Source organism: Salmo salar, chromosome 02, assembly GCF_965601325.2.
Source record: "Salmo salar chromosome 02, fSalSal1, whole genome shotgun sequence".
NCBI classification, from domain to species: domain Eukaryota; kingdom Metazoa; phylum Chordata; class Actinopteri; order Salmoniformes; family Salmonidae; genus Salmo; species Salmo salar.
The window spans coordinates 12164675-12190000 of record NC_138292.1 but is presented as its reverse complement, the minus strand read 5'-3'; the positions used below and the strand labels follow the sequence as shown (position 1 = coordinate 12190000).

Below are 25326 nucleotides of genomic sequence, written 5' to 3'. Positions count from 1 at the left end.
CTGCCGTTCTTGTGCTTGGAACTAAACGAAAAGCTCTGCAGATCTCAGAATTGTGTGGTAGTCTCGTACTAACTTAATTTGCTATCTGCCTGCCAGATACATTGAATTCCATTTGCTTACTAAATAAGTGAGCTTTGCTCTGAAAGCCCCTGAAATGCAGACCTGTGGAGGGGAGCTTTGCCTTACTCTCTCCTCCGTCTAACCTCACCATTAACTCCTGCAGTAACACCATTACCTCATGTTCTATCAACAGCCAGAGGGGGGGAGACTTTCTCTGTGGAGACTTCCACTCAGAGCTGGGATGATGGCAAGTCCGTCCAGACAGTCAGACAGGCATGGCAGGAGACTGAGACAGGCCAGACGGTCAGTCGGACTGTCAGTCAGACATGGCAGGGACGGGTGTCTGATGAACAGCAGCAGGGGAGACTGGAGGAGGAGAAAGAGATGGATTGGTTTATCCTGCTGGGAAGACAACCCTCCCTTCTTTATGTCCCCTACCCCACGATGAAACCGCCAGGTATCTGTTGTTAACCTCATTCTGTACCTGGTGTAGCTGTGGTATACCTTATGTCACTGTGTGCATCCTGGCTTTGACTATAAATCCTCCGTTGAGGTGTACTTTAGAAGTTGACAGTGATGGAAGGTGAACCTGCTAAGCTCGCCAGCGACCGTGATGACTTCTTTAAAGATGTTGCTCTGTCATGTACTGGCATATATTTAATGTTGCTATCTTATCAATGGTGCTTGGCCCTCATTGGTGTAGAGCTGTGATACTGTGGTAAGTATACTTTGCTGAAGATCCTCTGTTTGCAGTGTGCTCACGCGCTACGTTATTCTTCTATATGTAAGGGATCCGCTCCGTTCTAAACGTTTCTGTGATATCCTCAGTTAAATACCGCTCTGCCAAGGTGGCAAAGGTGGCCACGGCCAACATTCTGGAGAGGCTGCTACAGCCAAGGCAGGAACAAAGTGATGACTGGGTCATGCAGTTCGACCGCAGCTTTGAGTTTGCAGACACACCTCCATGTGAGTCGTCATACTATATACATTCACTAGCTGTTGTTCATTAGTACAGAAATATAGAGTTTTGCAGAACAGACATGATTGTCTGTCTGGTAGAACAGGGAATCATAATTTCTGTCTGTAACATTCTGAATGTTTCACCTCACTGAATAGGCTACACTCCTGTTCTTCCTATACTGATAACCCCAATCTGCCCCTCCCCAGTCTCTCCCCCAGTCTCCCTGGAGAAGGAGGAGACTAGGCAGGAGAGGAGGGAGGTGATCAAGAGGCTCCAGGGAGGAGTGTTCCTGGTGGAGAAGCTGAGGGAGGTAGAGGTGTTGGAGGAGAGACTGAGGGAGGTGAAGGTTCTGGAAGAACGGCTGCAGGAGGTGGAGGAGCTGGAGGAGAGGATACAGGAGGAGGTAGAGGCCAGGCAGCAGCAGGAGGAGGAGGGAGGGGTAGAACAGGAGGAGGGGGCGGTAGAGGAGGATGTGGAAGAAGTAGATGAGTTGGAGGAGCAGATAAAGGAGGTGTTTCTCAAAGGATTGCTGCCAGATGAGTCAGGGGAAGATGAGGGACTAAAAGAGGAGAGTATGGAAGAGGCAGAGGAATCTGAAGAAGGGTGGTCAAATGTGCCGAGCACCTCCACTGTGGTACGGAGCGTAGAGTGGAGGACCCAGAATAGGGTGACTATAGTGAAAGAGATGAGGCAACAAGAAGGAGAGATGGAGGAGGAGACGGTGGAACAGGTTGAGGTTTCAGACGAGGGATTGAAAGAGGATGAAGGATGGTTAGAGGAGAGGAAGCGTCAGGCTTTGGAGGAAGGGTTGCCAGAGGGGCTTGAGGAAAGGAGAGGAGAGATAAGAGTGGAAAGGAGGAGGAAGAAGAAGGTGACTATAGTGACACAGGATGAGAGTCTTCCAGATGAACTAGAGAAGAAAGCATCTGAGAAGTTGTCAGAGGACCAGATAGGAGGCCATTTTTATAAAGAGGGACAACTTATGGTGAAATTCAATGAACTATTTGCGGCAGAGAAGTTAGGGTTACCGATAGTTACAATTCAACAGAAGATCGCGTACAAGGAATGGCTCCAAGAACAGGAGATGGTCAGGGAGGAGAAACAGGAGGAGAGAGTGGAACAGGTGAAGGTTTCAGGCGAGGGATTGATAGAGGTGAAAGGAGGTCTAGAGGATAGGATGCAGCAGATGTCAGAGGAAAGGTTGCCAGAGGCAGAGCAGACTGTGAAGAAAACCAAGAAAACGGTGAGAATAGTGGAAGAAATGAGGAGAACACAAAAGACACTCGAGGAAAAGTCATCAGAGGACATTTTATCAGAGGAAAGGCTGGGAGATGGTTTTTATACAGAGGGGGAAGTTTTGGTGAAATTCAGAAAGGATGTGGAGAGGGTTCCACATAGAGTCAGACAAATGGAGAAGCCCCAAGAAGAAGAAGAAGAAGAAGAGGTAGTGGAAGTGAATATGCAGCCATCCCAGCCAGAAGACAAGGACGATTGGGTTGTGCTGCTGGACAGCCTCCCACACAAGACTCTTTATAAGCCTCCAGGTACGTCCCATCAACCAATCAACTTTGCTTCTCCCCGTCACCATTGAAACCGTAATGGAAGCGCTTGCTTTACCACCACCCACACAATTACCGACAATTCCATCTCTAACATTCCCTTCGCAAAGCTAACCAGCTCTTGTGCGTTTTACAACAATTGCCATTACAATAGTAAGATAAACCTTTGGTGCAGCATGGATTTGTGTGGCTGAGAGAACTGCTGTCTCTACTTTGTCAGTCATGCCAGTCGACACCGCTCTGGTGCCTGTGGTCTCCACAAGATTCTCTTTGGTGTTAGTAGACACGGTCGAGCAGAGAGCACCAGAGAGGGAATGCATTGAAGTGGAGGCCACACAGCAACATCCTGAAAGGGGATTGGTGGAAGGACGGAGACCGTGGCAAATGCAGGAAGATGATTGGTTTATGCTCTTGGACCTGGCTGATCGTGTTTCTTCAGGTGTACCAACCACACCAGTTTCAGGTATGAAGAACTTTCATCAAAGCCCTGCTGCTTGTGTTATGCCTCAATTATTGGTATTTTAGGGATTGAAACAACTGGGCTACAATGACTGATTAATCATCGAACTAGGCTTTGAACTTCATATCTCTCACGGTTCATTGTGTCTTTATGTATCAGCTTCTTTGCAAGAGCAAGTTCAGGTGTACGTAGAGGAAACCATCTCTTCCATGGTTAAAGTGATGACAGTAGTGCAGAGAGAGGAGACCAGAGTGACTGTAGTGGAGGAGATGGAGTTACAGGAAGACCAGAGCCATCTGGAACAGAAACCGTCACAATCACAGAGAGAGATGGAAGATGAGTGGTTTGTTCTGCTGGACATTGTTCCCAGAGAACGATCTGTGATTCCGTCAGGTATTTCCATGATTTTCATGCACTGCTTCCCAGTCCCACCACAATATTAACAACATGTCCCCTGAGCCTTGTGCTTCATACGCTGCAGAATACTTTCAAATAAGAATAACTAACAAGACATTTGACTATCCACCAAGAGAAGGGCTTCAGCTACATTGCTTTGTGTAGTAATTTCAATTATCTTCCAGTATCTGAGGAATGTGTGTTTGTATCAGCTTCTGTGGAAGAGCGTATTCCGGTATACCCCAAGGAAAGCATCTCCTCTGTGGTTGAGTTGATGACAGTAGAGCAGAGAGAGGAGAGAAGGGTGACTGTAATGGAAGAGAAGCAAGAGGAGCGACGTCAAGAAGAAGTTATTTTTCCACCACAGCCATCAAGAGAGATGGACGATGACTGGTTTGTGCAACTGGATGTCGTGCCCAGAGAACCATCCTGTATAGCACCAGGTACCCCATACAATCCAAGGCTTTGCGCCTCAGCCCCTGTTCCCATCAAAATATACCCAACCCACCTCGCCAAACTCGCAGACTAACCATAGTGCTTTTCCCATATGAACTTTGGAATGTTTATCTGGGAATATGATCTTTGATGACATGGCTTTTTGTGAGCCCACATATCTAGCTGATTCTGAAGGGTATGTACTATGTGTGTTTGTATCAGTCGCTCCAGCAGAGCCAACACCGGTTTCTCCAGATGTGATCAGCCCTGTGGTTGAGGTAAAGGCTGAAAAGCAGAAGCCAGTGGTGGTCCTGGTGGAGGAGACAAGGCCACAACAGAAACGGGAAGTAGAAGAGTGGCAGCGACAACCAGAGGGAGATGATGATTGGTTTACACTGTTTGCTGATGTCCGTGAGGAGCCGATCATTGTACCACCAGGTACCGTTCCTGCTTAATTGTCACAATCTTTGTACATTTGCAGCTGTGTACATTTCACAGCTTTGACTGAGAATAAACTATGGTTTTTGTAACTTTGGAAAACATCGTAAAGTCCCTAAACTAAAGGACTTTCCCCTGTCTGTATCAGTTGCTCTTGGTGAGCATACTCCGGTATATCCAGATTTAAGCCAGACCACCTCTGTGGTTGATGTGACGACCATAGAAAAAATGATGAAGAAGAGGGTGACTATTGTTGAAGAGAGGTGGGGACAGCAAGAGGAGATACTCCAGTCAGAGATGATCATCTCAGAGCAGAGACCACCAGCAGAGAGAGAGGAGGGAGATGGCTGGTTTGTTCTGTTGGATGCCGTCTGTGAAGAACCTGCTGGGGTTCCACCAGGTACCTCAGGCATACAGTACTGCCAACAAGCTAACTAACCACCAGAAACCTTAGACATACAGTACTGCCAACAAGCTAACTAACCACCAGAAACATTAGACATACAGTACTGCCAACAAGCTAACTAACCACCCACCAGGTACCTCAGACATACAGTACTGCCAACAAGCTAACTAACCAAACCTCTGCTTTTTTTCTTGTGTGAATTAGGAATATGATATCTCTTGGGTTATGACTGGTCAATCATCAACAGGACCCTCCAGTAGTAGTTGTGGTATATCAAGCTCTCTGTGTGTCTTTTTGCTCCAGTTTCTCTGGCTGTTAGCGATAGGGTATACCCAGAGGTTGTGCCAGCCAAACATCTGACCATTGAGCCTGAACCAAGAGTGTTTGTGGTGGAAGCAGTCAGATCACTTTCTGAAGACGTTGCCCTGGAGGGTAAGGCAACACAACCGCAGAGAGAGCTGGATGATGATTGGTTTTTGCAGCTGGATGTTGCCCCTAAAGTAGCAGGTACTTTGACCATTCTAAGCTTGCTGTTGGCCACTCGAAATACAAATACCAACCCTTCTCTTGCTTCCAAAGGCTCTCAATTGTTGTGTGAGCCTGTTGACTATCCACAAAAGCTTTTGGCAAGGAATACACTATCATATTTACATGTTCTAGTAAAAGGCTTGATACCTTGTGGACTGTTGGGCTGTGTTTCTGTCTCTATCAGCTGCACCAGTGGTGGTGATTTACCCTGATGTGAGCACCACAGCTATTATGGTGGTGAAGGAGACAGTGGAACAGAAACCACCAAAGACCGTGAGGATCATGGAAGAGACTGTTAAGATGGAGGAGAGGCCTGTGGTAACACCTAAAGAAGTGGATGATGATTGGTTTGTGCTTTGGGACCGCGCTCCCTCCGAGATACTGACCACACCCAAGGGTATTGCTGCTTGACCACCGTCTGCCCCTTTTGTCTTTTTCTTTGGTAAAACGCTGAACCCAGATTGTGGATTACTTGACATTGACAAGCCTGTTATCCTTGTTTTATTTCAGCGTTCCACGTAGACAGAGAGGTTATAGAGCTGGTACCCCGGAGAACAGTGGTTGTGGTGGAGGAAACTAGGAAACCACATAGAGTGGTGGAGGGCAGACGTCAACCGGAGGTTGAACTGGTGAAAACACTGCCTCCCCAAGAGAGAGGGGAGGGTGATGATTGGTTCACGTTCTTTGAAGCCTCTCGTCAAGAGCCTGTGAAGATGCCAACAGGTACCCACTGACCGCATCATCCTGAGCTCGGTTGTGCTTCACATTCCCCTGTATCTTTTTTATAATGATGTGTGGTAAAGGGTCTCTAATCAGATATGTGCAGCTTTGGCCACAATCAGATTCTGTGTTATAATTTGTGAATGGTAAGAGTATCATAGTCGAGTCTCCTGGGTACTCTGTGTCTGTCTGTATCAGTTGCTGTGGTAACTAGACCTGCCCCTGTGGTTGACGTGATGGTGACGAGCACAGAGCAGAGAACCCAGAAAAGGGTGACTGTAATGGAGGAGAGGTGGAGAGAGGAGAGGACTCTGCAGCAGAGACTGCCTCAGAGACAGAGAGAGGTGGACGATGACTGGTTTGTCCTGCTGGATGCTGCCCCTAAAGAATTAGGTACCCCCCCATCTCTTCATTCCCCTATCCCCCTGCTTTTCCTGCTAATTTTAGCTGCAGACTGAGACTACCAAAAGACTGAAACTACCAAAAATATCAGTTCATTTTGTCCGGCATATCTATTTGGAATAATTGTATAGCAGATCGCGATCACTATTGCTTGTTTGAATTTTTTGGAGAATTGCAAAATGGTCTTCTAATGATACTTTAACGATGCCTGTAAGCTGTGTCTTAGATAAGAGCTCTGTTTGTGTGTTTGTATCAGTTGCTCTCCGTGAGCGTCTCCAGGACTATACTGACATAACTGTTGTCAAAGGTCCAGCCGCTCAGCCCAAACCCAGAGTGGTGGTTGCTGAGGAGAAGCGACCACTGTTTGAGAGGAGGGTTCTGGAGAAGAGACCAACACAACCCCAAAGAGATGTGGATGACGATTCGTTTGTGTTGCGGGATAAAAAATCGGGTGCAGGTACTTTGCGTCTTGAGTTTTTGCGTGCTGCCCTAAAACAATATGTTGATCTCACACCCGCTCTCCAACCTCAACTTACCAGAAAAGCTCGCTGACTAACATTCGTCCAACACTTTTACAACGTGGCTGTGCTTTGTCATGGGATTTTCCCCTGAAAAATACATTGTTTGACGAACCAATGGGTCTTTTGGGTATGCTTTGCTTTATAGAAGAAATACAGTTGAAGTCGGAAGTTTACATTACACTTAGGTTGGAGTCATTAAAACTCGTTTTTCAACCACTCCACAAATTTCTTGTTAACAAACTATAGTTTTGGCAAGTCGGTTAGGACATCTACTTTGTGCATGACAAGTAATTTTTCCAACAATTGTTTACAGACATATTATTTCACTTATAATTCACTGTATCACAATTCCAGTGGGTCAAAAGTTTATACATACACTAAGTTGACTGTGCCTTTAAACAGATTGTAAAATTCCAGAAAATTATGTCATGGCTTTAGAAGCTTCTGATTGACTCAAATGATGTCAATTAGCCTATTGGATGTGTACCTGTGGATGTATTTCATGACCTACCTTCAAACTCAGTGCCTCTTCAGCTATTTGCATCGTTGGTTATTAACCCAATGAGTCAGGACACCTTCTGCTATTTGCATCGTTGGTTATTAACCCAATGACTCAGGACAACTTCTGCTATTTGCATCGTTGGTTATTAACCCAATGATTCAGGACAACTTCTGCTATTTGCATCGCTGGTTATTAACCCAATGAGTCAGGACAAATTCTGCTATTTGCATCGTTGGTTATTAACCCAATGATTCAGGACAACTTCTGCTATTTGCATCGCTGGTTATTAACCCAATGAGTCAGGACAACTTCTGCTATTTGCATCGTTGGTTATTAACCCAATGAGTCAGGACAACTTCTGCTATTTGCATCGTTGGTTATTAACCCAATGAGTCAGGACAACTTCTGCTATTTGCATCGTTGGTTATTAACCCAATGAGTCAGGACAACTTCTGCCATTTGCATCGTTGGCTATGGTTGAGAAGTACTGGCCATGCTTTGCTGCCCGTTCTATATTGTGGACAGTTGCTTCCTACAACTCATCCAAGCTTTTCCCCTTGCTAGTATCATTCCAGACTAGAATGAGCTGGCCCATGAAGGTACAGTGTGGACGTGAAGTCTGTGTGCCCTGGCCTCAGTGTGTGTGTGTGTGTGTGTGTGTGTGTGTGTGTGTGTGTGTGTGTGTGTGTGTGTGTGTGTGTGTGTGTGTGTGTGTGTGTGTGTGTGTGTGTGTGTGTGTGTGTGGAGTTGATTATGAGTTTGTTTTGTGGATGTTCAAGATGTTCTTCTGCGCTCTGTCAGTGTGTTTACCTCTCACTACACTGGGTTTGATGGCCTCAAAGCACGCAGACCATCTCTCTCCTGCCCTCTATACAACCCACTATCTAAATACTAACACTCCCTCTGTCCTGTCTCTCTCCTGCCCTCTATACAACCCACTATCTAAATACTAACACTCCCTCTGTCCTGTCTCTCTCCTGCCCTCTATACAACCCAGTATCTAAATACTAACACTCCCTCTGTCCTGTCTCTCTCCTGCCCTCTATACAACCCACTATCTAAATACTAACACTCCCTCTGTCCTGTCTCTCTCCTGCCCTCTATACAACCCAGTATCTAAATACTAACACTCCCTCTGTCCTGTCTCTCTCCTGCCCTCTATACAACCCAGTATCTAAATACTAACACTCCCTCTGTCCTGTCTCTCTCCTGCCCTCTATACAACCCACTATCTAAATACTAACACTTCCTCTGTCCTGTCTCTCTCCTGCCCTCTATACAACCCACTATCTATATACTAACACTCCCTCTGTCCTGTCTCTCTCCTGCCCTCTATACAACCCACTATCTAAATACTAACACTCCCTCTGTCCTGTCTCTCTCCTGCCCTCTATACAACCCACTATCTAAATACTAACACTCCCTCTGTCCTGTCTCTCTCCTGCCCTCTATACAACCCACTATCTAAATACTAACACTCCCTCTGTCCTGTCTCTCTCCCGCCAGTGGTGGCCACCCACAAGGCCGCCCGTCCGGTCAGCGCCCCAGTCTTCTCCCAGGCAGCCCTGATGGAGGCAGGGATCCCCATGGCCCCCCTGGACCTCCAGCAGCCCCAGACCTCCACCCCCATCAGGCTGCCAGCCCGCCAGGACGACAGGAAGCTAGAGGTCACCGTGGAGGCGGTGGACGAGGGCTCAGCCGAGGTCAAGGTACTGCACCTAGGAACTACAACTCCCACAATCCCCAGCCGTACAGGGATCATCATTCTCCCCTCACACACAGATACACTGGTCATAGAAGTTACAGATAGACTGGTCTCAGCAGTGATATTGCTATATTCATCACATAGTATTATTTATAAGAGAAGTATAATATGATGATTTTTCTATAGTTAGAAAATAGAATAGCTGTGCATCATCATTTTTGCCCTCCATTGGTCACAGTAATGATAGTGTAACATAGTGTGACACAGACACCTCAGATCACAAGTTCCTCAGATGGCTCTGCTATGGACGGGGACGAGGCTCCTAGTGGAGGATTCTAACATCATTATGCCTTCTCTCCTCCTCCATGCCTGGGGTAACTCCAGTCTGAGCAGACGGACACTGAGGAGCCGGTGCAAATGAGGAAGGTCAGACCTTTGACCTTGTCCCGACTCCTGCTTGTGCATTATATTAGTATTGTAGTCAGTCCACTCCCATTCTAACTTACACCACTGCCAAGTCTCCCATCCATAAGACTAACTTCACCCTCTCCTCATTTTATTCTCCTGGTTTCATTTGAATACTGCTCACAAACGAAAAGGTCTTTGAGTTGACCTCATGTTCAAGTCAGACATTGTCTATGACAACAGCATTGGTATTGGTCATGTGCACAGACTGAGATGACGTATTTCAGATACATTACATATGCTTTTGGTTTGTACATCAGTCCAGACAGGAAGAAAAGTTAGGGCCTTTGAAGAATGAACGTTGAAAGAAGATCCCTCATTGGCTGCTGCATTTACATGCATGACACAGGACTAGGTTTTCATGATGACTAGTGTTTCTATCGAGTACTGTATTCCTGCCTGACCCTTCACCTTTACCCCCCACCCCTTCAAGACACCCACTCTAATAGCCCTGTCTTGGGTCCCCTGCTTTGCACATCTGGGATTCCAGGGCCCTTGTGGCCCCCAGAGGCTCCAGGCCACTCTGCATGCAGACCCCTCACCACACCCACTCCTCTAGAACCCCCCCATGCAACAATGCATGTCCACGTTGTGACATCTGCCATGATGTCACGTGGAACCTGTGTAACCCACACCTTTCTCTTTTTTTGTTCCTTCACAGAAAAGAGCTAAGAGAACTGAGGGTGACTCAATTTATATCAGACATAGTCTTTTAATGTTGGAGGTTTGTTTCCCCGTCTTCTGGAGATCTGTCTCTATACACTGTGTTTTCTTGCTCTTTGGCTACTGGCTGCTGTAATACAACAGGCTGCTTTGCATGTGACATTACTGATTCACATCTTGTGTTTTACATAGACGTCTTTGCTTTTGCTAGTAGATGATTTTGACTGTGTAACCTCTAATTTGCTTTGTGTGTGGCGATATGAGCTCAACACAGCCAGCTACTTGTTTCAGGGGAATGTTGTTGAGTACTAGATATCTCCTGATTGCTTCTCGCAAAGTATATGATTGGGATCGTGGTCTCTTCTCCCCAGACGTCACACCATACACGTTGCATGAAAGGGAACCAGGAGTGTTTGATTTGTGGTGTTTGTAGATAGCGTTACTGATCGGCCACGTTATGCAGCTGAGATGTTGTTCCGTCTCCTAACTAGGCCATTAGAGTGTTAGTAGAAGCATTACCATTACATTCCTGACATCTTGTTTCAGCTTTGTCTCTCCTCGGTATACAGTAGAAAAGTGCTTCGTCTCCACATAGGGCAGACGACCACCAACCTTCCCTCTCCACCGCTCTGCCATCACATATCTTTCCACTCACCAGCTCGTCCACTATTTGTGGCCCTGTCTGAATCTAGTTTATGATGTCTTCCCAGTCATATATTTCTGTCATTCTGAATAAATGACTTCTAAGAGTACGCTCCACTGCTCTCATCACCATAAGATTCATCCAGCCACAGAAACAGGATGCCATGCTGCTGTCGCTGCATAGTGACCACCTGCGTCTGTGACCAAAAGCAATGTGTGCTAACATCACCTCGCTCTCATCACCTGTGATTTGTAACCTGATCAGATTCTATGTAGTGCTGCTCACTAATTGAACAGGTTGATTTATCAATGAGCGCTCAGAGAATCAATTTTATTTAGAATCCATCTGATGACCTGAGTTCCGGCCTGCTTTAACGTTGTAGCTTGGAGTCAAATAGAACAGCAAAGTAACCTGCTGCTTGGTTGACATTGTTTATTAATTAAACATGTTCATATGAGTGACATTGTTTCTGACACACCTGTTTTCTCTCTCCACCTTCTACACATCTACTCTGTCACTCCTCTTCTCCACACCTATTTTCCAAACCAAATGTTTGTCATTTTCCACTTTACCTCTCTCTCTACCTCTTTCTCACTCTACCTCTCTCTCACTCTACCTCTCTCTTTTTCTCTCACTCTTTTTTTCTCACTCTCTCTTCTTCCTCCTCTCTTCTCCCTCCCTCTCTCTCTCTCCTTCCTCCCTTTTCCTCCCTCTCTCTCCTCTCTCCCTACCTCTCTCCCACCCCCCCTCTCCTTCCTCCCTCCCTCTCCACTTCTCCCTCCCTCCCTCCAGGACTTTGATAAGCCCCAGGAGGATCTCATCAGGCATCATACTAGTATCAGTGAGCTGAAGAGGAACTTCATGGCGTCTGTCCCAGAGTCCCGGGGGCCCAGCGAATGGGACAAGCGCCTGTCCACTCACTCCCCCCTCCGCAGCCTGGGCATCAACGGACAGCCTTTGCTCGATGCCGACGGGGTGAGTACCATCTCAGACCAGACACTGTGCCGTACCCCACCACACACCCCTCCCCTCAGTTCTCTGTAGTTCACACCAGCTTCCCAGCTCTCCCATTCCACAGAGAAGGAATGGATGCTAGCACACAATGTTGGGGTCAGTTCCATTTCAATGCAAGTCAATTTGGGAGATGAGGAGAAATTGAAATGTGTGAATATATTCCTGAATTGACTGAATGGAAGTACCTCACCACACGTTTCCCTCTGTATGGCTGTCTGTTGTGTTCTCTACGTTGATGTGTTGGGGTGGAGTACCACAACACCATCCCGTGGTTCTCCTTTCTGTTCCTCTTGGTTTGTGTTGATGCGATGCAAACACTTATTGCATGTCTTTGAGCAAGGCCTTTTGTCTTCAAGCAGACCCATCTAGTCTATGAAAGGATTTCTGTCATTACTACACTACTAAAATGGAAAGACTTCTGTTTGCATGGGCCAACTGAAGAACACCTTGTCAAGACTGATTGGAACAGATCAGTCTGTCTGTTCACCTTGTGGCCCAGTCTGTCTGAATGTTCAGCTGTTTGTTGTGAGGAAGGGACTTATGGTTTGGGCATGTGGTGTCTGAGCCTATTGGTCAGGTTTCTAAGCCCAGCTCTGTCTTTACCTCCTCATTGGGTGTCCCTTAGTCTGACCCTCCCCTCAGTGCATGACAACCAGACCTGATTGGACAGAGAAACTGCATGACCCTGTGACTTGAAGATCATGACCTTGGAGTAGAAGAGTTGACCTGTGTGCTCGTCCTCCTGTCTCCTCTTTCCTTCAGTGATGTGCTTGTTTTCTGCTTCATCTCCTCCATCCTGCCTCCGTCTCCCAAATACTGCCCCTCTTTCCCTAAGTCTGCATTCCCACACTTCCTTTTTTCTCACTTTGCTTTGTTATTCCGTGCACTGATACTCCTGTCCCCAAGCCCACAACTGAAGAGTCTGAAGGCCCACAGGTTACCCATAACCACCTAATCCAACTCAGACAAATGCGTTCTCCATTCTTCCTCTCTTAGACCATGACACAGCTTTGCATCGCCTTCCTATCTATTACCCTACATCAGACATTTCAACATCCCCTACCTCTCTCATCTCTCTCCCCCTCTCCACCCTTACCCTTCTCCCCTCAGTTCGCCATCCGCCTTCCGCGTGGCCCCCTGCAAGACTTCTACTCTAAACGCAGCTGAGGTGGCATCCTAGGGGCCTCTCGAGCCGGCCCAGAGGGAGAGGACCAGAGAGAGGGATGTGTGTAGGCAGGCCATCAACCTCTAGCTCCTTCTTCTTCTCTTCTTCATCACAGCTCTTCATCATCATCTTCTTCTACTTCAGAAGCTGCTTCCTGTCATGTGACTCTTACTTCCTGTGTATCTTGCTCAGTCCCCCCCTCCCCAACTCTTCCTGACTGTTGCTCCTTCCTAAAAAGTTGAAAGACTTGACGATGAACCCACTTCTGTTTTTGTATATCTGATTATCTGGACTAGACGAGGTGTGTCTGACAAGGACAGTTGACTGGTGGCTTTTTACAGTAGGAACAGTTTTGATATGTGCAGGTTCCACTAATAGGTGTTTTTGTACACATCCAGACAGACATCAATGTTGTCATATGTGATAATAGGATTAGTTAGTGGTGAGTTGTGGTATTTCATGTATGAAGTCTTCTATAGAATCACATTAACCCAGCACTAGTGGACAGCTACAGTGTATATTTGAGTATACAGTGTATACCTCATCACAATTCACTTTTGTTTTTTGGATGCACATCTAACACTGACGAGGTAACTTTGGGGCAGCTTGTTCAAATGTTATAGTATATATTACCTATGTTTCGTTCACTGGTATTTGGTAAAACACTCTTGTCAACTGCAATATATTTTGTCCTGCTGCATGCCCTTTTAACAATCAATTTTGACCCCCCAAAAAATGCAATAAATTCTTGCTAAACATGTATGGTGGAAAACATTGTTTCATTCCCTGCTGTTGTTCACACAGTGGATATATGTGTGCTGTGTCTTTCCTCTAGAGTGTGTGTATTACTCCTATAAGGGAAGAGTTGGACACTAAGGCAGCGCGACAACAGGACGAGTCCAGCAGCACTGTAAGGCCATCGGGGGGGCCCAGCCCCAGCCCTGCTAGCACAGAAACTGGGCCTGATAGGGTTGACTCCAAATCCCATGATGCACCTGGGGTGGCAGGGCCATGTGATCAGGAGGGTGAGCATGTTAGCTCTGGGACCACCACCAGCCACGTACCCATCGTTGAGGTGGAGAGGGCACAGCTGCCCCACTCCTATCAGCTCCAGGGTACAGTGCTGGAGGAGGAGGAGCCGGCAGACCCAGGGTCGAGGGGGGAGCCGTCTGGGAGGATAACAGGAGCCTCCCACACCTCCTATTTCGTGAGCGGTGTTCCCCATGTCATACGCTGTTTCCAGGTAGCCCTCCCTCTGCCCTGACCAGCTCCTGTTGATTGACTCCTCTGCCTGTCCTCTACCTGTACTCTGCCTGTCCTCTGTCTGGGTGATTCCATGGGGGACAGTGTACACTCACCCTTCTGCAGCATGGCTACAAGGAATCTAAACAGTGAATCTGTAGTCATACTGGTGTTGGTCAGGATGGTTGAGTTCTGCTAGAGCCAGCTGCAGAGGCGGTGCACAGTGATGGTGTTGGGGGTGATGGGAAGAGATAAGGACCATGTCGCTAATCCTCTCTTTCAAGCGCTCTCTCTGACACACTAGATGAATTGTCTTTCTCTCTCTCTGACACACACTAGATGAATTGTCTTTCTCTCTCTGACACACACTCGATGAATTGTCTTTCTCTCTCTGACACACTAGATTAATTGTCTTTCTCTCTCTAACACACACTAGATGAATTGTCTTTCTCTCTCTGACACACACTCGATGAATTGTCTTTCTCTCTCTAACACACTAGATGAATTGTCTTTCTCTCTCTAACACACTAGATGAATTGTCTTTCTCTCTCTAACACACTAGATGAATTGTCTTTCTCTCTCTAACACACTAGATGAATTGTCTTTCTCTAACACACTCGATGAATTGTCTTTCTCTCTCTCTGACACACACTAGATGAATTGTCTTTCTCTCTCTCTGACACACTAGATGAATTGTCTTTCTCTCTCTCTCTGACACACTAGATGAATTGTCTTTCTCTCTCTGACACACTAGATTAATTGTCTTTCTCTCTCTCTGACACACTAGATTAATTGTCTTTCTCTCTCTCTGACACACTAGATGAATTGTCTTTCTATCTCTGACACACTAGATGAATTGTCTTTCTCTCTCTCTGACACACTAGATGAATTGTCTTTCTCTCTCTGACACACTAGATGAATTGTCTTTCTCTCTCTGACACACTAGATGAATTGTCTTTCTCTCTCTGACACACTAGATGAATTGTCTTTCTCTCTCTGACACACTAGATGAATTGTCTTTCTCTCTCTGACACACTAGATGAATTGTCTTTCTCTCTCTGACACACTAGATAAATTGTCTTTCTCTCTCTGACACACTAGATGAATTGTCTTTCTCTCTCTGACACACTAGATGAATTGTCTTTCTCTCTCTGACACACTAGATGAATTGTCTTTCTCTCTCTGACACACTAGATGAATTGTCTTTCTCTCTCTGACACACTAGATGAATTGTCTTTCTCTCTCTGACACACTAGATGAATTGTCTTTCTCTCTCTGACACACTAGATGAATTGTCTTTCTCTCTCTGACACACTAGATTAATTGTCTTTCTCTCTCTGACACACTAGATTAATTGTCTTTCTCTCTCTGACACACTAGATGAATTGTCTTTCTCTCTCTCTGACACACTAGATTAATTGTCTTTCTCTCTCTGACACACTAGATGAATTGTCTTTCTCTCTCTGACACACTAGATGAATTGTCTTTCTCTCTCTGACACACTAGATGAATTGTCTTTCTCTCTCTGACACACTAGATGAATTGTCTTTCTCTCTCTGACACACTAGATGAATTGTCTTTCTCTCTCTGACACACTAGATGAATTGTCTTTCTCTCTCTGACACACTAGATTAATTGTCTTTCTCTCTCTCTGACACACTAGATGAATTGTCTTTCTCTCTCTCTGACACACTAGATGAATTGTCTTTCTCTCTCTAACACACTAGATGAATTGTCTTTCTCTCTCTGACACACTAGATGAATTGTCTTTCTCTCTCTCTGACACACTAGATGAATTGTCTTTCTCTCTCTCTGACACACTAGATGAATTGTCTTTCTCTCTCTCTGACACACTAGATGAATTGTCTTTCTCTCTCTGACACACTAGATGAATTGTCTTTCTCTCTCTGACACACTAGATGAATTGTCTTTCTCTCTCTGACACACTAGATGAATTGTCTTTCTCTCTCTGACACACTAGATGAATTGTCTTTCTCTCTCTGACACACTAGATGAATTGTCTTTCTCTCTCTGACACACACTAGATGAATTGTCTTTCTCTCTCTGACACACTAGATGAATTGTCTTTCTCTCTCTCTGACACACTAGATGAATTGTCTTTCTCTCTCTGACACACTAGATTAATTGTCTTTCTCTCTCTGACACACTAGATGAATTGTCTTTCTCTCTCTGACACACTAGATGAATTGTCTTTCTATCTCTGACACACTAGATGAATTGTCTTTCTCTCTCTGACCTCGTGGTGGTAGGAAGGACATCTTGGTAAAACTAGAATGGGGAGTGGGAACGAGGGACCCAATCAGTTGTGAATGAAAAGAGAGGGGTGGTTTGAGGGTTTTTCATGGCGAGTGGTTGATGAAACATTGGAAAATTACAGCTGTGCCATGTTCAATTGGGCACAACCAATAATGTATATAAACACTGGACACAACATCATGTAAGGTTCAGATATAATGATATGATATAGAGCCTATATGTCTGTTTGACATGTATAGAAGGAAGGAACCATGTCGGCTCTTCTCATGACATGTCGATGTGCAACGTTCAGTCAAACTGACTAGAGTGTGTTCTCCTCCCACCCCAGCCCCCTCTGGTGCAGACCCAGACATTCACCATCACAGACGTGTCCAAGTCCCTCCCTACTGACGTGTCTACTAAGGATGTCCCTATCGTTAAGACCCAGACGGTCACCTACGAGTCTGCAGAGGTAGCCACCCCATGATAATAAAGATGATGCTACAGCTGGGGAACTCTGAGCTGTGGTTCAACCTAATCTACCACAGGGTACCATCAGGGCAGTGTTCTGAAACGTCTTTAACGCCACCGATGACTGAGGTGTTACCATGGAGCCAATGTTTCTGTTTGTTTCCTCTCTCAGGTGTCAGTTGACGGGACAGACGGGGGGAAAGAGGCCACAGCACTGAGCAGCATTCAGACCATTCCCTCAGAGAGCAGCAGGGAAACCAGTGGCACCTCTGTTACTACCACCACCACTCGCATCTCCAAGGTAAGGGCACACCATAGACCGCACACACACACACACACACACACACACACCTCAGCTGTGTGTGTCATGGCCTCTGACTAATTATCTTGTCCCAGGTGGTGAAAGGAGGAGTGTCAGAGACCAGAGTGGAGAAGAGGATCGTCATCACTGCTGACTCAGAGGATGACCAGGTATAGTACAGTGTAGTATGACAGCTCCTTCTACACACACCAAGGCCTGGTCAAGCACAATGCTTCTCTGACACATTTTTGTCATAAGGTGTACAACCAGCTAGGTGGAGGTTAACTGAAGCTGTGTCTCCTGCAGGGAAGCGACGGTGGAGCAACAGCAATGTGATTCAGCTGAACACAGTCAGGGAGCAGCCCTATGGATCTGATGCTCAAGACACCAAAGGACTAACCTCCCTGTCCCAGAGCCACCCCCACCTCCTCAACCCACACTGACATTGTGTCCTGACTGGTCCCCTCCAGAACCACCGTGGTTGCATCTCAAATGGCACTACTTTTGACCAGAGACCTGGTTAAAAGTAGTGCACTATAAAGGGAATATGGTGCCATTTGGGATGCACCCTGGTGTGTCCCTGCCCAGTGGGATATGAACAGGCCAGGGAGAAAGCCTATTGTGTCCTCTCTTTCCATACTGCTGTTCTGACTGTATGGTGGCTTCATGTTGGTCTATTCCACTCAAACCTCATATTTCGCCAAATTACTATTTTTTTGTTTTATTGTAGTAGGAAAGATGAACCTTTTCAGTTCTAAGAGCATTTAGGTAATTTGCTTTTAAATGTTTATTTACAACATATTTTTCTGTCGTTTGTATTGCTACTACTGTATCATTGAGTTTAAGTGTGGACTCAGCGATATGACGGAGATGCAGAAAGTAAACAGCGTAGTGGGTCAATTTCAGCAAAACAACTAAGAGCGTTGAAGTGAGAGGCTCAACTTCTCCGCTGTTTTGGTGCCATGGTTCCAACGCTGTGAAAAGAGTGAAGCGAACCCGTGCACATGCGCAGATACTGTGTGAGAGCAAAGTCTTGCATCTCGCTCATCTCAACATCTGCGGTGCTGGTCGAGGCAACGGCATTTTACTGAGTCTCCCTTTAACATGCTCATTTTGATAGAAATGCACTGTTTTCAACTGAGCTTTAAGTAATAACATTATCAGACTTTTTCAATCAGATTAAGATGCTGGACAGAAACTAGATGTATTTTTGGAAAGGGATAACTCCTTTGAGTTTGTTTACGTTTATAATTGAGGAATATTATTTTTTTATTGAATATTCAAATTGAAATTACATACCTCACTTAAAAGTATTGAACAAAGATATTGCATACTCAAACAACCATGCCTGTTTTGGATTTGTTCTCTGCTCAGGTAAAATATCTCTTTCTTAACCAGCCAAGTTAACACGCGTAATACTACTAGGTCAGGCCACGATGACCCTCGTTAGAAACTTTGACGTGATGACAACTGTTTTGAAATGTTTACTCTATTTTATAGCATTACTGCTTTTATAGTATTTGTACAAAATTAGGTTTTTAAGTTATTGAAGTTCATATCCTACTCATTGGTAGCTTCTCATATCAATATTGTTATTATTTTTTTTTTTTTACACCTTGAATTTGGGAGTGCCCCCATGTTTCCCAGTACGTATTCAGCGTTGTTTTTTCTTCTTTTAACGCACCATTGACCTCTAGGACTGCCCCATGCAGTCTGATGTGAGAGCAATGGAAAGTCCCACCGTGTTTTGTCCCTTAAAATGATTTTAGATAGAAACGTGATTGATTTTCAAACCTGTTGTTGATTTGATGAAACAATGCTTTAGTCTGTTTCTCAGGGTTTATGTCTTTATCAATACTGCAAGACAAAACCCCTCTGTATATGATTGTATGAAGAATGTTCAGTCTTAATGTACATTCTAGCCCTGCAGATGGGTCCAAATGATACTCAGCTCTTAAACACAGTAGTACATGTGCAAGATGTATTTATCACTATCAAAAGGCAGCTGTCCCAGTATATGTGGCTTTTCTTTCATATAGGGGCACATATTTTGTCCATGTTCTACCATCATTTCTTTGTAGACTGTTTCATGTGATTCTTTTTAAAACACGAGTCTGTTTGCAGGCTTTTAGACACAGAAGTCGCATTCATAATCATCTAGTTTGTAAATCTTTCTTACCACTTGCTGTACCCTTTCCTTTTGTAGATCAGACAAAGATACGTGTATGAGAACCCTTTTAGAGAATGACAATAGCAGACCTTTCTTCCCCTCTGAAGAAGTTTGTGAAGGTGGCACAAACTATTAGCTAGAAAGATCTTGAGGGCATGAACTAGAATCTCAGCGGAACCCTTCGTTTTTAGATTTGTAATCATATTGTTGCTTTTGTGACATTCCTGTCTTAAAATTAAATAAACTTAATTAAAACCTGAATTAATTATCAAGTGGTGTGTAGTGTCTGAGCATGATTTCAGTCACAAGAACATTTAATAAAAGGTGACTAATAGAATTGTAAGAAATACAATTTTATTAAAAATTCTTTATTCCTGCATACAGAATTCAGAAAATCAATAATAGCATCACCACTGGAATTGTAGACTGAAAGAAAACCTTTCATGTAAAATGTAGTACCATAATGTAAACTGGTTGTAGCTGTAGGTTATCAACATGAAATAGCCATCCACCTGTGTGTTCAATACCACTTAATATTGTAACAGACCAATGCAAGAGAAACCATGCGTCTCAGTGTCCAGTCAAGAGACAACTCTGCTCTGTCATGGACATGTTTACAACTAATGATGGCTTTAGTGGCCGTGACAGTGAGTGTTCCAGCACAAAGAAAACCCATGTTGCCCTTCACCCCGAGAAGAACATATCTTATACATCTAATAAACTCTTGTCTTCAATTCAATTAGTGCAGTAGCCATTCTCTAGGGAATCTATAATACATATCAAACTGGTTGTTCATTGGATTCTCAGCCAATCTGGATTTAAATAATCATTTAAGATTGTTGTATATCACCCTTTTCACACTGCCAAGTTACGTGTCCACCCTCGGTAATGGAACCATGAAGAGAATGTATCTGAGCCAGCCCAATACGGTGCAGGTCAGCATGATAGTGTGAAAACAGGTATTAGGATGCGCTCACACAGGCTGACCAATCACATCAGCTCTTTTGACAATAAGTGGGCAAAAACCAAAACGTACACCTGGGGGGGGGGGGGCTCAGGACCGATTTTGGAAAACCCTGCCTTAGCGAGCCAAACTGAAAATAGGTTTGAAAGATTGGGTCCTGTCAAGGAGAGGGGAAGAGTTGCAAGATTGTAGTCAGTAGGGTTGTGATAGGCTAAAGCACAGAGGGAGCCAATCACCAAAAAGCATCCTGTATAACAGACAGATGATGGCCTGGTCCGGATGTCGACATAAGCGCATCCATCTACATCAGGGATGGTCAACTCCAGTCCTTCTGGGGCCTGATTGGTGTCATATCCAATAATGAACTGATCATGATCATCAGTTTAGAATACAATGTGTTTAATCAGCTGTGTTCGCTAGGAATGGGGGAATAGTGTGACACCACTGCAACCCCAATGACTGGAGGTTCCCATCCCTGATCTACATGTATGTATTGTATCTGTCATAATGTGTTTTAACAAGCCTTTATTGAGCTACATAATCCACTGCTTTCATTCCAACCAAGTCAAAATGTCTCTTTCCCGGCCGGGTGTGTAAGTTCTAGCGAATAGCCTTCACAGGACTCTTGAAGCTGGAGGCAGCCTGGAGTTGGAGTTGATAAGCCATGGGGTGGATCTTGAAGCCATATAGCCTGAGAAAAAACAACTAAATATTACAACACAGTAACAGTGTGGATAGTAGAAGGCTGCCATTATGCTAACATGTCTCAATCTTCTTACTGAGGGGAAAAAATGTCATCTTCAAATCAAGCAAGTGGTTTTTGTTACAGTTCCCAGCTGAACATGAATTATGTAATAACACTATCAAATCATATGTATTCAAATGGGGAAAACAGAGCATCTTGATGAATTTGCAAAGATAATTATAGAAATAAACCTTGGCACAAACTGGTTGGCAGGTCGTTTTGGCCGGTACTCAGGGTGCACCATAAATAGCATGTGGGGGAAGCCTGTCCCGAAGTAGGCCCCGTCCGTGTGGTGGTGCCGGGAGGACTTGGGGGTGTACACATCCATGCACTTTGGACAATACAGCTTCACCATGGCCTCACCTGGGATGTCTGACAGACCTATGGGAGAGGAGAGATCAACATCTATGTAACACAGCTGAGGGCACAGAAGTCTATTCTGGTGTCAGCTGCCAATTCAATACTGATGAAATATATTTACTGTGCAAGCAAGAGTCATCTTTTAGATTCCCTCAGACCTGTGTGATATACTGCTGACCATCTGTGATATAGTTCAAAGGTGACTGGAGAGAAATGGTTCAATTCCATGAAAAGAGGTATGTTCTGTAACTGAACAGGAGTATGAACACATTAAAGTCAAACTCACCAATAGGAAGCATGGGTTGATTCTCACAGTACACTCTTGGGCAATAGCCAAAGTCCCCTTGTTGGTACTTATCCAGCTGCAAACCAAAAACTATTTCAGTGTGAAACATGGTCACACAGCTAGTCCAAGAAAGACACACTACATAAACGGACAGGTAGAATTTAGAACAGGGGTCTCCAACCTTTTCTAGCATGAGCTACTTAAAAAAATAAAAATTAAACATGTCACGAGCTACATTTTTTATTTTATAACTTTCAAATAGTTGTTTTGTCAATATACCTGGTAAAATGATGGTTAATAGACAACTAAGTGGGCCCCATAAAATTATATTTCAAATTTTCCTCATTTCTCTTTGAACTGTTTTATTTCTCCTGGTTTGGGATTTATTTTGTATATTTGCTCAATATTACAATTCTTCATAGAGAAAGAAGGAAAATGGATGTTCTGAGTCCATGTCAAACCTTAAAATCACATGAGAAGACCATTTGAGGTCTGAAAAAAAAAAAAGATTTTTAAAAATTTGAGTGTAATTTACCCTTTAATTCCACATCTCGCAAGAGAGGAGTGTCAGTCTAGCGATGTTGCTGCTGTTACCTACTGCTGCAGCACGTCATGACAGAGTTTGCAAAACAAATCGGCACCTCATTGATACAAATAATCATCATGATAGTTCTGTCAGATGAGCCTACTTTGCAATTTGCATTTAATTGAGAACGTTTTTCCAGTCTACCCAAAAGACTCTGGTTATCATTAGTGTCGCTAACTGGCTACATATGGACTCAGACAAATGAGCGCCCTAAACAGGGGCAATATTGCTGGAAATGAAATTGGCAGATTGTGTTACGTTTGGCTTTTTAAGCCAATAGTGGCTAACTAGGGGTTGGACAATGTCAATGTGGCTTTGATTGGATAGTAGCCAGGAGCTTTACATTTATGACAGTTTGCCAGGAACACATGAAAAAAAATGCATGTAATTTCAGAATTGATTGGCGAGCTACTGGTAGCTCACAGTCTACCTGTTGGAGACCCCTGATATAGAGATTATCCAGACTCCAGAACAATATATACAGCTCTAAGGTTTACTACCATCTGAGCGATGCCTCTGTTGGTGAGGATGTAGCGTGCGTGGATCAGCCCGTACAGCATCTCTGCTGCCTGCTCTATCAGGTCACTCTGGTTGGGGTTGTCCTCCAGCTCCTCATCTGACAGACAGACATGACAGTGAGGCTTTCAGATCAACACACAAGGTACACAGAAGCCTATAGAGACATGGTGCATGAATAAAGCACTGGGAGGCAGCATTATTGTGTCTGCAGGTCTTTCCTTTCTTTATACACACACATACGTGAGGCTTTCAGATCAACACAAGGTAGACTTCAGCCTATAGATGCACTGAGTCAAAGTATGTAGTCGCAGTACCGTGTCCTTGGGTCTTTTGAAAGGCACTTGTAAATACAAATAGAACTGATAAATTAGCCTATAGGAAGTGTCAGTGTGAAGTCATTTTAGACGGTGTAGTGATGAGCTCACCTGGCTCCAGGTCGAGGATCATGTCGAGGGCCTGGCGGTAGTGAGGCACCTGCTCATTGAGCCCTGTCAGGTTAAACTTGTCCTGAATGTAGTCCTCATCAACCTGGTAAAGTGGAATGGATCAACATGGTTAGTAGCTTTCAGCTGCCAAACACTGTCTACTACTCTTTATGAATAGGCCACAGTTGGTCAATTGCATAACAGGTTAAAGGGATTACTTCAGTATTGGCAATTAAGACAAGCAGAAGAGTTAAATGTAGAATTAAGCAATGTAGCCTAAACGGTGCATGCACTGTGTTGGAATATCTGAAGCTACAGCCAGGCTATAACAAGCTTATGTCACAGTTACATACTATGGCATCAATACAAAACCACCCCACGACTTTAAACACTGTATTTTGGTCCTCTTTCACATGGAATTCTCCATCTGTGTTCAGGGTATATATTTGGCTGGTAGCTGTAACAGTTCATTCTGTATTTCAAAACAACTAGCTTCACAAACAGTTGGCTAAGTCAGAGCAATATTATTTCCCCTGTCTGTCCTTCTCATTCTGTGATGTTCTGACATAACTAGCTATCTACTCACCTCACAGAAGAACTCATTCCCCCTCAGGCCACAGAACCAGGAGATCCAGGACACCTCCTCCGAGCTGCTCATCCTCTGAACAAGTGGGGGGTGATGGTGCAACGGCATGCAAAAATGACATGTATTCCAGAATTTCCATTGATGCACTAGAATATAAAGCTAGCTGGGCCAAGCATTTCGCTACAACATCTGCTAACCATGTGTATGTGATCAATAAAATTTGATTTTAGCTAGTGGTGTATTCCATTCTGGTCCAGGGACCTGAAGTATGTGTACACTGCAGGCTTTATTTCTGCCCCAGATATGCTAGCTAGCTAGCTAATCTGATCAAATCATCAAGCCCAGAGGTGTTAGTACTGGGCTAGAACAAAAACCTATTGTTATTCGTCAAATTATGCATAAAGAACTCTAGCTAGCTAACGTTAGCTACATAGAAAACGCTAGCTAGCTAACCCCGTGTTTGCTAGCTAGTTACGTTAGTTTAATAACGTTAGCTAGGTAACGGACATTTTCCACACGCATGAAATCCATACTCATTTGAAACTAAACAATTCATTTAGTACTGTGTAAAACCAAATGTGTTGTGTCAGCACACGTTTACTCACCCTCTTATGTTAGCTAGATATATCTACCGGTAGCTACTGTGCTAACTAGCTAGCACCTTAGCTAACTGCTGTAAACAAGAATATTACTTCCGGTGGAATCTTCGGCTTCTCCGACCTGTGTTGATGAACAGTTTGCTGGTCCAGTCAAACCGCGGAGTATTAGTGATGGGTCGTTCGCGAACGAGTCAGCTCTAAGAGTATGTTGCATTACCGCCACCTACTAGACTGGAATACAACTAACTCCCTTATACTTTGCTTTAAAAAAAATCGAAAAAAATACCCTACCATCTAACACTACTCACAAAAAAAGTATACAAATCTAAATAACACCACCCTACTCCACTATTTAATCCTACCTCATGCCAACAACCTGAAAGGATGGGACATCACCACTTAACACACCCTGTAATTCTTCTGATGTCAAGTCTCGCACACCCAAATACCTCTCTGCAGCTGCCACCACAACCTCAATTTTCTGTGACTTACATTCCATCCCTGCAGTACAGTTGATAACCATTGCTATGAATGCTAGAAATCCAATTTTACTGAAACATATATCACTTGTTGGCCTATCCCTCTGTACTGGTACAGATCTGCTACTCACACCACTCCTCTCAGAATCCCTCCCCCTTGACCCATCTTCCTCTACTTTCTTCACTGCCTCAGCATATGACAAGTTCTGCACTACTCTAACCCTGGAAACCTCAACCTGCCTCTCTCGCACGGGACATTTCTGATCCCCAGCCACATGAGCACCCCTACAATTA

General features: G+C 44.6%; 2 protein-coding genes across 26 annotated transcripts in view; one reads left to right on the top strand and one right to left on the bottom strand.

Annotated features, from left to right (window-relative positions):
- The window catches only part of LOC106594548 (uncharacterized), a 59348-nt gene extending 39604 nt beyond the window's left edge, over nucleotides 1-19744 (top strand). For 4 of the 25 annotated variants that reach the window (XM_082959821.1, XM_082959790.1, XM_082959787.1 and 1 more), the window contains 22 exons: nucleotides 254-517; nucleotides 889-1026; nucleotides 1228-2565; nucleotides 2801-3043; nucleotides 3200-3433; nucleotides 3622-3879; nucleotides 4094-4309; nucleotides 4458-4709; nucleotides 5019-5222; nucleotides 5428-5640; nucleotides 5754-5966; nucleotides 6162-6356; nucleotides 6622-6822; nucleotides 8895-9097; nucleotides 9478-9519; nucleotides 10220-10282; nucleotides 11657-11839; nucleotides 13879-14286; nucleotides 16891-17013; nucleotides 17185-17313; nucleotides 17409-17483; nucleotides 17620-19744. In XM_082959821.1, the coding sequence (XP_082815947.1) occupies nucleotides 254-517; nucleotides 889-1026; nucleotides 1228-2565; nucleotides 2801-3043; nucleotides 3200-3433; nucleotides 3622-3879; nucleotides 4094-4309; nucleotides 4458-4709; nucleotides 5019-5222; nucleotides 5428-5640; nucleotides 5754-5966; nucleotides 6162-6356; nucleotides 6622-6822; nucleotides 8895-9097; nucleotides 9478-9519; nucleotides 10220-10282; nucleotides 11657-11839; nucleotides 13879-14286; nucleotides 16891-17013; nucleotides 17185-17313; nucleotides 17409-17483; nucleotides 17620-17649 (5225 nt within the window). In that variant the 3' untranslated portion in view covers nucleotides 17650-19744. Of the gene's footprint in view, nucleotides 1-253; nucleotides 518-888; nucleotides 1027-1227; nucleotides 2566-2800; nucleotides 3044-3199; nucleotides 3434-3621; nucleotides 3880-4093; nucleotides 4310-4457; nucleotides 4710-5018; nucleotides 5223-5427; nucleotides 5641-5753; nucleotides 5967-6161; nucleotides 6357-6621; nucleotides 6823-8894; nucleotides 9098-9477; nucleotides 9520-10219; nucleotides 10283-11656; nucleotides 11840-12988; nucleotides 13804-13878; nucleotides 14287-16890; nucleotides 17014-17184; nucleotides 17314-17408; nucleotides 17484-17619 lie in introns of those variants that run through there. The other 21 variants (XM_082959807.1, XM_082959797.1, XM_082959791.1 and 18 more) reach the window with 21 other exon arrangements.
- A 76-nt stretch (nucleotides 19745-19820) lies between these two features.
- On the bottom strand, nucleotides 19821-25172 carry LOC106594067 (casein kinase II subunit beta). Its single transcript, XM_014185438.3, has 7 exons — nucleotides 24560-25172; nucleotides 23955-24029; nucleotides 23369-23471; nucleotides 22925-23040; nucleotides 21839-21914; nucleotides 21384-21573; nucleotides 19821-21138 (listed from the first exon to the last, which is right to left on the bottom strand). The coding sequence occupies exons 2-7, from the start codon at nucleotides 24024-24026 to the stop codon at nucleotides 21048-21050; spliced, it is 648 nt and encodes a 215-aa protein (XP_014040913.1). The 5' UTR covers nucleotides 24027-24029; nucleotides 24560-25172; the 3' UTR covers nucleotides 19821-21047.
- Nucleotides 25173-25326: the final 154 nt, after the last annotated feature.

Coding starts and splice junctions, on each gene's coding strand:
- LOC106594067 (XM_014185438.3), bottom strand. CDS start 24,026: ATGAGCAGCTCGGAGGAGGTGTCCTGGATCTCCTGGTTCTGTGGCCTG. Junction 21,915..22,924: donor ACAGAGGCATCGCTCAGATG/GTAGTAAACCTT, acceptor TTTGGTTTGCAG/CTGGATAAGTACCAACAAGG. Junction 21,139..21,383: donor GCCAACCAGTTTGTGCCAAG/GTTTATTTCTAT, acceptor GTTTTTTCTCAG/GCTATATGGCTTCAAGATCC.